Source organism: Salmo trutta, chromosome 21 (assembly GCF_901001165.1).
Source record: "Salmo trutta chromosome 21, fSalTru1.1, whole genome shotgun sequence".
Classification (NCBI taxonomy): domain Eukaryota; kingdom Metazoa; phylum Chordata; class Actinopteri; order Salmoniformes; family Salmonidae; genus Salmo; species Salmo trutta.
The window spans coordinates 40,552,692-40,567,691 of record NC_042977.1 but is presented as its reverse complement, the minus strand read 5'-3'; the positions used below and the strand labels follow the sequence as shown (position 1 = coordinate 40,567,691).

At 42.7% G+C, this 15,000-nt stretch overlaps 1 protein-coding gene across 8 annotated transcripts in view; it reads right to left on the bottom strand.

Moving 5' to 3' along the window:
• Positions 1 to 15,000, bottom strand: part of LOC115157436 (myomegalin) — a 117,044-nt gene that overhangs the window by 37,856 nt on the left and 64,188 nt on the right. For 7 of the 8 annotated variants that reach the window (XM_029705684.1, XM_029705685.1, XM_029705683.1 and 4 more), the window contains 12 exons: positions 14,793 to 14,885; positions 14,399 to 14,623; positions 14,130 to 14,288; positions 13,903 to 14,004; positions 12,559 to 12,696; positions 11,902 to 12,081; positions 11,410 to 11,604; positions 10,940 to 11,122; positions 10,447 to 10,692; positions 10,170 to 10,276; positions 8,713 to 8,855; positions 4,086 to 4,207 (listed from right to left, as the gene is read on the bottom strand). In XM_029705684.1, coding sequence (XP_029561544.1) covers positions 4,086 to 4,207; positions 8,713 to 8,855; positions 10,170 to 10,276; positions 10,447 to 10,692; positions 10,940 to 11,122; positions 11,410 to 11,604; positions 11,902 to 12,081; positions 12,559 to 12,696; positions 13,903 to 14,004; positions 14,130 to 14,288; positions 14,399 to 14,623; positions 14,793 to 14,885 — 1,893 coding nt within the window. The remainder of the gene's footprint in view (positions 1 to 4,085; positions 4,208 to 8,712; positions 8,856 to 10,169; positions 10,277 to 10,446; positions 10,693 to 10,939; positions 11,123 to 11,409; positions 11,605 to 11,901; positions 12,082 to 12,558; positions 12,697 to 13,902; positions 14,005 to 14,129; positions 14,289 to 14,398; positions 14,624 to 14,792; positions 14,886 to 15,000) is intronic. The other variant, XM_029705678.1, reaches the window with a different exon arrangement.

Sequence of the window (15,000 nt, the reverse complement as noted above, 5' to 3'; positions counted from 1 at the left end):
AGAGAGGGGAAGACAGGTAATAAGAGAGAGAGGGGAAGACAGGTAATAAGAGAGAGAGGGGAAGACAGGTAATAAGAGAGAGAGGGGAAGACAGGTAATAAGAGAGAGAGGGGAAGACAGGTAATAAGAGAGAGAGGGGAAGACAGGTAATAAGAGAGAGAGGGAAGACAGGTAATAAGAGAGAGGGGAAGACAGGTAATAAGAGAGAGAGGGGAAGACAGGTAATAAGAGAGAGAGGGGAAGACAGGTAATAAGAGAGAGAGGGGAAGACAGGTAATAAGAGAGAGAGGGGAAGACAGGTAATAAGAGAGAGGGGAAGGGGAAGACAGTAATAAGAGAGAGGGAAGACAGGTATAAGAGAGCGGGGAAGACAGGTAATAAGAGAGAGAGTGGAAGACAGGGTAATATAAGAGAGAGAGGGAAGACAGTAATAAGAGAGAGAGGGAAAGACAGGTAATAAGAGAGAGAGGGAAGACAGGTATAAGAAGAGATGAGGGGGAAGACAGGGTAATAAGAGAGAGAGGGGAAGACAGGTAATAAGAGAGAGAGGGAAGACAGGTAATAAGGAGAGAGAGGGGAAGACAGGTAATAAGAGAGAGAGGGGGAAGACAGGTAATAAGAGAGAGAGGAAGACAGGTAATAAGAGAGAGAGGGGAAGACAGGTAATAAGAGAGAGAGGGGAAGACAGGTAATAAGAGAGAGGGGAAGACAGGTAATAAGAGAGAGGGGAAGACAGGTAATAAGAGAGAGGGGAAGACAGGTAATAAGAGAGAGGGGAAGACAGGTAATAAGAGAGAGAGGGGAAGACAGGTAATAGAGAGAGAGGGGAAGACAGGTAATAAGAGAGAGGGGAAGACAGGTAATAAGAGAGAGAGGGGAAGACAGGTAATAAGAGAGAGAGTGGAAGGCACAGGTAATAAGAGGAGAGAGGGGAAGGACGAAGGTAATAGAGAGAGAGGGGCAAAGGACAGGTAATAAGAGAGAGAGGGAAGACAGGGTGGTAATAAGAGAGGAGGGGAAGACAGAAGACAGGTAATACGAGAGAGAGGGGGGAAGACAAGGTAATAGAGAGAGAGGGGAAGACAGGTAATAAGAGAGAGAGGGGAGAAGACAGGAATTAAGAGAGAGAGGGGAAGACAGGTAATAAGAGAGACGAGGGGAAGACAGGTAATAAGAGAGAGAGGTGGAAGACAGGTAATATAGAAGAGAGGGGAAAAGGGAAGGACAGGTAATAAGAGAGGAGGGGAGAAGACAGGTTAATAAGAGAGAGAGGGGAATACAAGTATAAGAGAGAGGGGAAGACAAGTAAGAGAGAGTGGGAAGAGCGAGGGGAAGCACAGGTACTAGAGGAGAGGGGGACGACAGGTTAATACGAGAGAGAGGGGGCACGAAGACAGGTCATAAGAGAGAGAGAGAGGGGAAGACAGGTAATCAAGAGGAGAGGGAGAAGACAGGTAACTAAGAGAGAGAGGGGAAGACAGGTAATAAGAGAGAGAGGGGAAGACAGGTAATAAGAGAGAGAGGAAGACCGGTAATAAGAGGAGAGGGGAAGACAGGTACTAAGAGAGAGAGGGACAGGAAGACAGGTTAATAAGAGAGAGGGAAGACAGGTAATAAGAGAGAGGGCGAAGAGTAATGAAAGATGAGAGAGGGGAAGACAGGATAATAATGAGGGAGAGAGGGGAAGAGACACGGTAATAAGAGGAGAGAGGGGAAGACAGGTAATACGAGAGACGAGGGGAACGAAGACAGCGCTAATAAGAGAGAGAGGGTAGAAGGACAGGTAATAAGAGAGAGAGGGAGGATAGACCAGGTAATAAGGAGACGAGGGGAAGACAGGTAATAAGGCGAGAGGGGAAGACAGGTAATAAGAGAGAGAGGGGAAGACAGGTAATAAGAGAGAGAGGGGAAGACAGGTAATAAGAGAGAGAGGGGAAGACAGGTAATAAGAGAGAGAGGGGAAGACAGGTAATAAGAGAGAGGGGAAGACAGGTAATAAGAGAGAGGGGAAGACAGGTAATAAGAGAGAGAGGGGAAGACAGGTAATAAGAGAGAGGGGAAGACAGAAATAAGGAGAGGGGAAGACAGGTAATAAGAGAGAGAGGGGAAGACAGGTAATAAGAGAGAGAGGGGAAGACAGGTAATAAGAGAGAGAGGGGAAGACAGGTAATAAGAGAGAGAGGGGAAGACAGGTAATAAGAGAGAGAGGGGAAGACAGGTAATAAGAGAGAGAGGGGAAGACAGGTAATAAGAGAGAGAGGGGAAGACAGGTAATAAGAGAGAGGGGAAGACAGGTAATAAGAGAGAGGGGAAGACAGGTAATAAGAGAGAGAGGGGAAGACAGGTAATAAGAGAGAGAGGGGAAGACAGGTAATAAGAGAGAGGGGAAGACAGGTAATAAGAGAGAGAGGGGAAGACAGGTAATAAGAGAGAGGGGAAGACAGGTAATAAGAGAGAGAGGGGAAGACAGGTAATAAGAGAGAGAGGGGAAGACAGGTAATAAGAGAGAGAGGAAGACAGGTAATAAGAGAGAGGGGGAGACAGGTAATAAGAGAGAGGGGAAATTAGTGTAAATAATTAGTCAACAATAATTGGTCAAGCCTAAGAACAGAACTACAGTTACATTATTTAAAAAAATAATAACATAACATGAAAATGATTAGTTTAAACAACTCTAACATTGTTAGTCTGGGTACAGGTCTGCGTCTGCTTAAGCCAATAGCTTTGTTATGGTCTCATTTGGCAAGGGAACAATGCAGCGTTGTTGAATACAGAAACAGTCTGGTACCCAGGCTACAGATGTAGGATCTTAATTTGATCACTCTGTTGCAGAAGAACTTCCCTGCAATGCAGAAGCGTATTTGAGGTTTAAAAGGGCTTCTGAAGTTTGTAATTTTCACTTTGACACACACACACACACACACACACACACACACACACACACACACACACACACACACACACACACACACACACACACACACACACACACAAATGAACACACACACACACACACACAAATGAACACAGACACACAGACACACATGCACAGACACACATGCACAGACACACAGACACACACAGACACAGACACACACACACAGACACACACACACACACACACACACACACACACACACACACACACACACACACACTGGTCAGCCAGAAAGGTGCAACTGGAATGTGACTGTCAGTATTACAAACAGAAGAGTTTTTCCATAACAGACCTAGAGCACTCTGTGCTGGGGATATGGACAGACACACACACACGCACATACACACAGACACACAAGCAAACACACACACACACACACACACACACACACACACACACACACACACACACACACACAAATGAACACATGCACAGACACACAGACACACACACACACACACACACACACACACACACACACAAATGAACACATGCACAGACACACAGACACACACACAAACACACACACATGCACAGACACACGCACACACACGCACAGACACACACGCACAGACACATGCACGCACAGACACACACACACACACACACACACACACACACACACACTTCCTCTCTGTGGCGATTTGAATCACTTAAGATGGATGCAGGGCCTCACACAGAGAGAGGAACATCCACTGTATCCGACTGTATGGGCAACAAGCCAGGAAGGCATATACTGTACCTCACTGTTTAGTAGGGAGAAAAATTATACTACCTCAATATAGTTGTTTAGTAGGGAGAAACACTATACTACCTCATTATAGTTGTTTAGTAGGGAGAAACACTATACTACCTCATTATAGTTGTTTAGTAGGGAGAAACATTATACTACCTGGTAAACGAAAAACTTAGCAGCCCCTACAGAAATGTCCATTAATCACAATCCACATCATAATTCACATTTCCTGTTGTTGTAGGATTATTTTTCCTGCTGTAGCAAACAGGCTCAAATTAAGATCCTACATCTGTAGAAGATTGTCAACATTAGCTATAATGAAAGCAATGACTGTATAAGGGGATGAGGGGCACAAGACTGGTGTAGAATGTAGTATCTCTTTAAGATTTAAAGGTAAAGAACCACATGTACCTTAGTGGAGGCCAGGCTTTTGGCAGTCAATTTATCCTCATCGTCTTCAATACTGTCTGAGAACTCATCAGTGCTGCCCTCTTCATCATCTCCCTCCTTTTCTTCTTCCTCCGTGCTGAGCTCTGAAAACACAACAGCCAACTGATCAGATCAGACACATCCTTGCCTTTCTTTTTTTCTCTCTCCTTCCGAAGTCTGTTTTTCTTACGTACCCCACCAATCCCTCTTCCTCCCTCTCTCTATCTCTCCCTCTTCCTCCCTCCCTCTATCTCCCCCCCATTCTCCATCTCTCTGGTCTGAATCCCTTCAGCAGGAGCCATGAGGGAAATATTATGTGACCAGTAGACAGCTAAACACCCACGTTGAGCCCAGCCCAGGACAGACAGCCCCTCTGTCTTTTTCCCAACCATGTGGTGTGTGTAGCACAGGTCCTCTCTGTGTCCTGTCCATGTCACTACATATGGCCCTCAGGAAGACATTCTACAATTCACTTCAAAACAAAATGGCGAAATTCAGCATTTTTTTCCCCGTATTAGTTGAGATGGACATATTATTAACACGTACACCATATACAAAGAGAAGCATGCAAAGCACAAACACAATTCACTCACATTGCAATAATGTTTGTTAACTAATCAGATGCCAAAAACTACTGTGGAATCCTCAGATGATCAAATTCTTATCTACAGAGAGCTACAGAATGCCTGACACACACACACACACACACACACACGCATGCAACACACACACACACACACACAGACACACACACAGACACACACATACAGTTAGTCAAAAGTTGAAACATTATACTATCTCATTATAGTTGTATAGTTGTAGGGAGAAACCCTATACTACCTCATTATAGTTGTTCAGGAGAGAGAAATATTGTACCACCTCATAATAGTTGTTTAGTAGGGAGAAACACTATGCTACCTCCTTAGAGTTGTATAGTGGAAGGGAGAAACACTATACTACCTCATTATAGTTGTTTAGTAGTTAGAAACATTATAATACCTCATTACAGTTGAATAGTTATAGAGAGAAAGACTATACTACCTCATTGTAGTTGTTTAGTAGGGAAAAATATTATACTACCTCATTATCGTTGATTAGTAGGGAGAAACATTATACAACTCATTATAGTTGTTTAGTAGCAAGAAACACTATACTACCTCATTATAGTTGTTTAGTAGCAAGAAACACTATACTACCTCATTATAGTTGTTTGGTAGGTAGAAAGCTATTTAACCGTAATAACAACCACAAAGTTCTAAGACAATCTGTCAAGCAATCAGGAGTTTAAATCTCCCTGAAAGAAATACCAATAGCTTCATATTTCCATATAAATGCTTCATACTATGAAATCCTCTTCATCGTACCAAGGCATGTGTATTGTGTGCAGTTTTTGCATAGCAACACACATCTGCCAACAATTACAATGAGGATAATACAATCTTCAGTTTGTGATCAATGGAAGAGTCTTATGGAAAATATTATTCTTGGTTAGGATTGTTTTGAACCATCTAAAACTTACTTTTAACCCTTGGCACGGTGTATTAGGGTGGGGTGGGCCTATAGCAATGAGGGTGACGGGGGACAATAAGCCTCTGTTTGTTTCGCTTACAGAACAGCATTTTGCCCATTTAAGACTGGTGTGTATGTGTGTTGCTCAGTCTATTCCAATGTCTAAATGTTGGAATCTGATTAAGGAGTTTATATGACTGAAGTATGTACAACACAATCATCTTTCTGTGAGAAATAGGAAATGGTATAATCAATATATCATGTATTTATGGTGTAGAAATGAATTCCATGATATTACATGAAGAGGGTGTGAACTCTAGTCTTTTCTGTTAGGGGTCATCTTCACGTGTCCTGTCCTTACCGGAGCACCTGGTAGTGACGGTGACACACAGGCAGTGATCCAGGCAGTGTAGAAATCATGTTTTATACCCTTCTGTATACTCCTGTTCTTCTTCATATCATCCTATTCCTATACGTAGTGTGAGGCACATATCAGTACCGTATCATATTCTATTTATGCCCAATAGTAAGTGATTGATGCATTTAAGTTGTCAATAACTGTTCACGCATCACATCAAACATAGCCATGCAGACAGGAAATGCATGCCGCGATGTCATGCATGTGGCAGAGAAGTCATAGGTTAAGACAGAGAGGTGGTTGTTTAGCTCCCAAACATGACAGATCTCTTTCTTCTATGAAAGAAAATGTGTCTTTTAGAGATATTCTTAGAATGTGTGTGTGTGTGTGTGTGTGTGTGTGTGTGTGTGTGTGTGTGTGTGTGTGTGTGTGTGTGTGTGTGTGTGTGCAAGTGTCTGTGTGTGTGGGTGGTAATGATTTAAGGTCCAATGCATCTGTTTTCATCTTACTATCAAATCATTTCTGGGTAAAAATTAAGTACCATACTGTGATAGTTTTCAATTAAAAGGGTCAAAAGATTTACAAAAATTGCTTCTTAGTAAAGAGCAATTTCTCAAGCAAGAATTTTGCTAGGACTGTCTGGGAGTGATCTGAGTGGGGAGGGAAAAACTGAAAACTAGCTGTGATTGGCAGAAAAGTTTTTTTTCTTTTCTTATTGGTCTATTAACTAATTTACCGGCCAAAACTCCATCCCACCAAAACAGGCAGACATTTCAGGCAGTCTTTTCAAGCAGCTCTTACACTAAAAGGGCATTATCATAATTTTCACAATTTCACAGAATATTCTAAACTCATAGTGTGGAAATATATGTAATACACAGAAAAATCACATTTTTGACTGCACTGGGCCTTTAAAAGTGTGTGTTTTGGACACAGAGACTATGGATACAGTGTGGAGAGAGAGGTGGCTGTTCAGACAGGGATGAGAAAAGCACATGATCATCACTTTCTCTTTCTTTCACCTCAGGGATAGACAGAACACCCCTTATCTGTTCTCTACTAGCCGAGGGAGAAGGAAAGGTTTGTTGTGTTGAATAAGGAGGCAAAAAGGGAGAGGCAATCCAGTCCCCAATAAAAAATAAAATAAAAAAGGAAATATTATTTTTTTACTTTCCATTTGGAAGTACAAAAAATGTGCGTTTCATCACCAAATCTAAATGGAAAATGTCTTCCCTAATCCTAAAATCCTTAAAACCTAATCAAACCCGACCAATCGAATCTCGGATGATACTAGGTATCATCATATCATCATGTTTTTATCACATTTTATGTGATCATTACAAAGTTTATATATAAATGTAACAAATAGACACTTGGGTTGTGGTGTTTCTAAGACACTTGGGTTGTGGTGTTTCTAAGACACTTGGGTTGTGGTGTTTCTAAGACACTTGGGTTGTGGTGTTTCTAAGACACTTGGGTTGTGGTGTTTCTAAGACACTTGGGTTGTGGTGTTTCTAACACACTTGGGTTGTGGTGTTTCTAAGACACTTGGGTTGTGGTGTTTCTAAGACACTTGGGTTGTGGTGTTTCTAAGACACTTGGGTTGTGGTGTTTCTAAGACACTTGGGTTGTGGTGTATCTAAGACACTTGGGTTGTGGTGTTTTTAAGACACTTGGGTTGTGGTGTTTCTAAGACACTTGGGTTGTGGTGTTTCTAAGACACTTGGGTTGTGGTGTTTCTAAGACACTTGGGTTGTGGTGTTTCTAAGACACTTGGGTTGTGGTGTTTCTAAGACACTTGGGTTGTGGTGTTTCTAAGACACTTGGGTTGTGGTGTTTCTAAGACACTTGGGTTGTGGTGTTTCTAAGACACTTGGGTTGTGGTGTATCTAAGACTGATAAGAGCATGGTTTTAGTTTTGCAACAACAAATAACTAGGGTAAGGATTCTTACTTTATTTACTTTGATAAGCAAACACTATTGACTACTAATCTAGTTGTTCATGCATCGTCTGAGACTAAGAATATCTGCAACCAAATGATAGGCACTTTAAAACCCATGGAATGGAACCCAGATCTGAGGTTACAGGAATTATAAGAGGGAACTACTTGGCCATCATCTTGATTTCAGCTGAAGTATATCTTGGACCTGCATACATTGTGTACACAAAGATGGTATAAAAAAAATAAGATGGACGACTTGAAGACGTTTCACTGTAAAGCATGAGCTGGGCTATCTACACACCACATCACTGTGACGATAAGGCTGGAAACATTGACACAGAGACACAGTCCAATACAAAATGGCATTACAGAACAAGCAACACGGAGGCATTTTGCAAAAACAATATAAAAAAAACAACAATCCAAAACACACTGAATATATTAATAATGAATAATAGATATCTAAGGTTCATGTTGCCACATTATAATGTAACTAAAACCACCCCAAAACTGTGTTGTTGGTTAGAACAGGCATTGGTTATTGTGTGGTGTCTATGTCATCCAAAGAGGAACGAAGTTGCCCATAGTCACTGATCTTAGGTCAGCATTGAGTTGTTTCCTGTAATGGTTAAGGTTAGGATTTAGGTGAATGTAAACTGATCCTAGATCTGCACCTATGGGCAACTTCTACCTGCAGTGCATTTGTCTGACTCATGGTGAAATGGCTAGACAGAATATCCCAGAGAGTTAGTAACAGTGCCCCCTGGAGCCCTGTAGGCCGGTCCCTGCCCGTCCCCACCTCCAAAGTCAGACTGCCCCTTAGCTGCCCTCTCCAGTGCCAGGGCGGTCTTCCGGGTCCTGGTTAGGACCTCCTCCAGTTGCCCTCGCAATGCCTGAACAGAGTCCAGTTCTGTGAGCAGGGCCTGGGTCTTCTCTGAGCTGCTGGGAGAGGGGCAATGACACAACGCACAAACACAAACGTCCTCAAAACTGATTGCATGGTTTTAACAGTTTTACCTGGACTACAACTGTATATAACAATGTCTACCGACACTGAAGCTTCGTATGTACCTGCTTGTCAACAAATTTGTGTTTTCTTAGATATCCATATGTGTGTATTGTTAGGTACCCAGGTGTGTATTGTTAGGTACCCAGGTGTGTATTGTTAGGTACCCAGATGTGTATTGTTAGGTACCCAGATGTGTGTATTGTTAGGTACCCAGGTGTGTGTATTGTTAGGTACCCAGGTGTGTGTATTGTTAGGTACCCAGGTGTGTGTATTGTTAGGTACCCCCCAGGTGTGTGTATTGTTAGGTACCCCCCAGGTGTGTGTATTGTTAGGTACCCCCCAGGTGTGTGTACTGTTAGGTACCCAGGTGTGTGTATTGTTAGCTACCCAGGTGTGTGTACTGTTAGGTACCCAGGTGTGTGTATTGTTAGGTACCCAGATGTGGGTATTGTTAGGTACCCAGGTGTGTGTATTGTTAGGTATCCAGATGTGTGTATTGTTAGGTACCCAGATGTGGGTATTGTTAGGTACCCAGATGTGGGTATTGTTAGGTACCCAGATGTGTATATTGTTAGGTACCCAGATGTGTGTATTGTTAGGTACCCAGATGTGGGTATTGTTAGGTACCCAGATGTGTGTATTGTTAGGTACCCAGATGTGTGTATTGTTAGGTACCCAGATGTGTGTATTGTTAGGTACCCAGATGTGGGTATTGTTAGGTACCCAGATGTGGGTATTGTTAGGTACCCAGATGTGTGTATTGTTAGGTACCCAGATGTGTGTATTGTTAGGTACCCAGATGTGGGTATTGTTAGGTACCCAGATGTGGGTATTGTTAGGTACCCAGATGCGTGTATTGTTAGGTACCCAGATGTGGGTATTGTTAGGTACCCAGATGTGGGTATTGTTAGGTACCCAGATGTGTGTATTGTTAGGTACCCAGATGTGTGTATGGTTAGGTACCCAGATGTGGGTATTGTTAGGTACCCAGATGTGGGTATTGTTAGGTACCCAGATGTGGGTATTGTTAGGTACCCAGATGTGTGTATTGTTAGGTATCCAGATGTGGGTATTGTTAGGTGCCCAGATGTGTGTATTGTTAGGTACCTAGATGTGGGTATTGTTAGGTACCCAGATGTGGGTATTGTTAGGTACCCAGATGTGTGTATTGTTAGGTACCCAGATGTGGGTATTGTTAGGTACCCAGATGTGTGTATTCTTAGCCTCAGTAAAGGCCTGTCTTGTACCTGTCTCCTCTAGTCTGGATGTGGTTCAGACTCTGGTACAGCCTCTTCTCTGCCCTCAAAGCATTGTTCAACCTGTGGTACTCATTGACCAACTGTTCCAACACACTCTGACAGAGAGGGAGGGAGAGGGGGAGGAAGAGACAGAGCGAGAGACAGAACGAGAGAGAGAGAGAGCGAGAGATTGTTGACACACACTCCACTCAGTAGGCTAGACACCAGACCTTAATTAACAAGGACAATGTTGTAGGCAATAAAGAATTTAGGCAGAGAGGGATACCTGGTGGTCAGTGCTGGAGGGCTGGTCCCTGACTGTTATTTCTGGGGCCAGGATCTTAAATCTATCCTCCTGCTTTTGGGCCTGCTGCTGGGCCTGGGTGAGAGCTGAGCGCAGGGCTGAGAGCTCCAGCTGAGCCTCCCTCTCTTTCTTCCTGACCAGCTGCAGCTCTTCTTGGATGGCATGTACCTCTGCTGCCCCCTCTGGTGTGGAGGGCTCCATGCTCTCCTCCTGGCCCTGCATCAGACTCTGTAGAGAGAGGACAGTGTTATGTTATGACAGTTTTACTACTTGAGACTCTGTTGAAGGTTTTTGATATGGTACGCATGTGTGCTTGTGTGAGTCTAGTCTAATTTATATGAGCTAGTGTGGAAATGTACAGTCTCAGAACAGACAGACAGACAGACAGACAGACAGACAGACAGACAGACAGACAGACAGACAGACAGACAGACAGACAGACACACAATGTGTTCTCCAGTGTCCCAGAATTTACCTGGATAAAAGTCTCTTTCTCTTTTAGTAGGTTCTGCAGTCGCTCTGCCTCTCCCGTTCTCTCCCTCTCTCTCTCCTTCCGCAGCTCGCCCATCTCCCGTTCCCGTGATGACAGCTGCCTGTGCAGCTCCTGCAGCTGGCCCGTCCGCTCGCCAATCACCTGGGAGAGCCTATCAGAGCAGTCCTGAGAGAGATGAGGCGGGAGGGAAGTAGAGGGAGAGGAAAATGGTGTGGAGAGAGAGAGATGGAAAAAAGAAAAGAGAATCTGAAATCGACTATGGCTTTATATGTCCATTCTACGGTATATCATTCAATTTCTATAATATACTACTGGAAGTCTATCTCCTATCACTGCTGTTGGGCTGGGTGCACTGAAAAGCTGATATGAGCTGATTCTCAGAGACAGGTCCTAGATCAGTGGTGTGTGTGTGTGTGTGTGTGTGTGTGTGTGTGTGTGTGTGTGTGTGGTACCTGTATGTACTGGTCCTTGGTGCTGATGGTGCTGAGCAGGTCCTGGACCTGTGCTTGGTGTTCGTGGCTCTGGCGGTTGCGGTCTGACAGAAGTTCCTGGAACAGTTTCTCCTTCAGTGCGAGGCGAGCCTTCAGCTCCTCCACCACCTCGCTGGGGCCTGCCTGGACCTTAGCCAGGAGGGCTGCCGTCAGGTCCTGCACACACACACACACACACACACACACACACACACACACACACACACACACACACACACACACACACACATTATCAGTACACCTGTTGTATTTGTAAGGGTCAGAAATAAGAGCAGGATTTTCTTGTTGGACTAGCATTGGAACAGTGGGTTAACTGCCTTGCTCAGGGGAAGAATGACAGATTTTCACCTTGTCAGCTCAGGGACTCGATCCAGATACCTTCCAATTACTGGCCCAACACTCTAACCACTAGGCTACCTGCCATATGTGTACTGTATATGTGTGTGTGTTTACCTGTGTCTCCCGGCTGCGTGTCTGCAGGGCAGACTGTAGCTGGTTGATGAGTGTGTCTCTCTCTCTCAGAGTGCTCTTCTCTCTCTCCTCACTCTGCTGCTGGAGCCACTGCAGGTTCCTGTGGGCTTCTGCTGCCTGCTCCACATCCAGCTCCTTACCCCGCACCAACGCATCCAGACTCTATACAAACACACAGTCTAAACATATCAATGTACTGTAGGACACACAGTCTAAACATATCAATGTACTGTAGGACACACAGTCTAAACATATCAATGTACTGTAGGACACACAGTCTAAACATATCAATGTACTGTAGGACACACAGTCTAAACATATCAATGTACTGTAGGACACACAGTCTAAACATATCAATGTACTGTAGGACACACAGTCTAAACATATCAATGTACTGTAGGACACACAGTCTAAACATATCAATGTACTGTAGGACACACAGTCTAAACATATCAATGTACTGTAGGACACACAGTCTAAACATATCAATGTACTGTAGGACACACAGTCTAAACATATCAATGTACTGTATAAACTCTAGATGTACTTGTGTGTGTATTCTCGTTGTAGCTCAAGGTATCTTTCTTTAGTGTGTGTGCGTGCGTGTTTGTGTGTGTGTGTGCAAATGTGTGTGTGTACCGTGATGGTCTCCTGGTTGTTGAGCAGTATGCAGCGTAGTCTCTCCAGGTCTCGTTCTTTCTCTCGGAGGGCCAGCTGTAGTCTCCTCACCTGCTCCTCCCTCACCTCCAGACAACGGAACTTCTCATCTATAGACCGCTGGACAGAGAGAACATGTATTAATATTATCATTATGATCATCATCAGTATTATCATTATTATTATTATTATGATCAATATTATTATTATTATCAGTATTATTATTATTATGATCTGTATTATTATTGTTATTCTGATCATCATTATTATTATTATGATCAGTATTATTATTGTTATTATTATCAGTATTATTATTATTATTATTATGATCTGTATTATTATTGTTATTCTGATCATCATTATTATTATTATGGTCAGTATTATTATTATGATCTGTATTATTATTTTTACTATTATGATCAATATTATTATTATGATCAGTATTATTATTATTATAATGATTATTATGATCAGTATTATTATTGTTATTATGGTCAGTATTATTATTATTATTATGATCAGTATTATTATTAGTAGTAGTATTATTAGGATCTTATTATTATGATCATCATTATTAGCCAACTGACATTTACTCCTGAGGTGCTGACCTGTTGCACCCTCGACAACTACTGTGATAATTATTATTTGACCATGCTGGTCATTCATGAACATTTGAACACCTTGCCCATAATCTCCACCCGGCACAGCCAGAAGAGGACTGGCTACCCCTCATAGCCTGGTTCCTCTCTTGGTTTCTTCCAAGGTTTTGGCCTTTCTAGGGAGTTTTTCCTAGCCACTGTGCTTCTACACCTGCATTGCTTGCTGTTTGGGGTTTTAGGCTGGGTTTCTGTACCGAACTTTGAGATATCAGCTGATGTAAGAAGGGCTATATAAATACATTTGATTTGACTATTATTATGATCAGTATTATTATTATTGTTATGATTATTATTAGTATTATTATGACCAGTATTATTATTATTATGATCAGTATTAGTAATATATGATTACTATTATGATCAGTATTATTATTACTGTTATGATCATTATTAGTATTATTATGATCATTATTATTATTATGATCAGTATTATTAATATATGATTACTATTATGATACGTATTGTTATTATTATTATCTTATTATTGTTATTATTATCATCAGTATTGTTATTATTATTATCTTTACATTATTTTGATCTTATTATTGTTATATTATTATTATTATGATATGATTATGATATGATTATGATATGATTATGATATGATTATGATTATTATGATCGTTATTATTATATTACTATCCAGTATGTGTGTGTGTGTTCTTACCTCCAGTGCTCTGTCCCTGTCCCTGATGCGTTCTCTCAGTTTGTCCATCAGAATATCTCTGGGTTTGGAGCTATCTACTGATTCCAGGAGCTCAGAGTACTCCTACACACAGAGCGAGATAGGATTAGTGTTTATGTGTTTATGTCTGTATGTGTGTGCACCTATGTGTATGTTCAGTGTGTGTGCACTATGTGTATGTTCAGTGTGTGTGCGTGTGTGTGTCTCACCTGTAGCTGACTCTCCTTGTCCTGTAGGGAGAGTTTGAGCTGTGTGATGTTCTTGTCTCTCTCCTGAACCTCCATGTGTTTCTCTGCCTCGCTCTCCTTCTGCTGAGCCTCTTTAGCCTGCAGCGCAGAGCGGGACTGAGCCAGGGCACTGAGCAAGTCCTACGGTGGGACAGAGGATAGGTTACACACACCTCCTACATCACAGGGGTCCAGACACACGCACACACACGCACGGATGGACACACGCAAGCACGCACACACACACTGACCTGGTTGTGTTTGTCGGTGACCTCCCTATGCTGCAGTGCCTCCTTTAGATCAGAGTGGAGTCTGTCTTTAGCTCTGGTCAGGTCCTCAGCCTGTCTCTGGCTCTGTCTTTGAGCTCTTTGACTGGCTTCCAGCTCCAGACCCAGGGTAAACAGAGAGCTCCGTACCCCCACTAACTCACCCTGCAGCTGGGCTAGACCCGCACCCTCACTGCCCCCCTCTGGAGCCTGGGAGAGCAGACCAAACAAACAAGAACCACTGGGGTTAGTCTGGCCATGGGGAGGAAGGGTGTCTGTCTCCATCTATCTATCAACAATTGGGTTATTATGGCTCTTCATTAACCGGTATCCTGCTCAGTGTTTTATCTGGATCTGTCTGGGGTGTGTGAGGTCTCACCTGATGTTGCGTGATCTGGTTGTGGTGGGCCATTTCTCTCAGTTTACACAGTGTGGTGTTCTGCCCCTCAATTAACTGGTACATCTCCTGGGCCTGAGGAGGAATATTCAGTAGTGTAAAGTACTTAAGTAAAAATACTTTAAAGTACTACTTAAGTAGTTTTTAGGGGTATTTGTACTTTACTATTTATATTTTTGACAACTTTTAC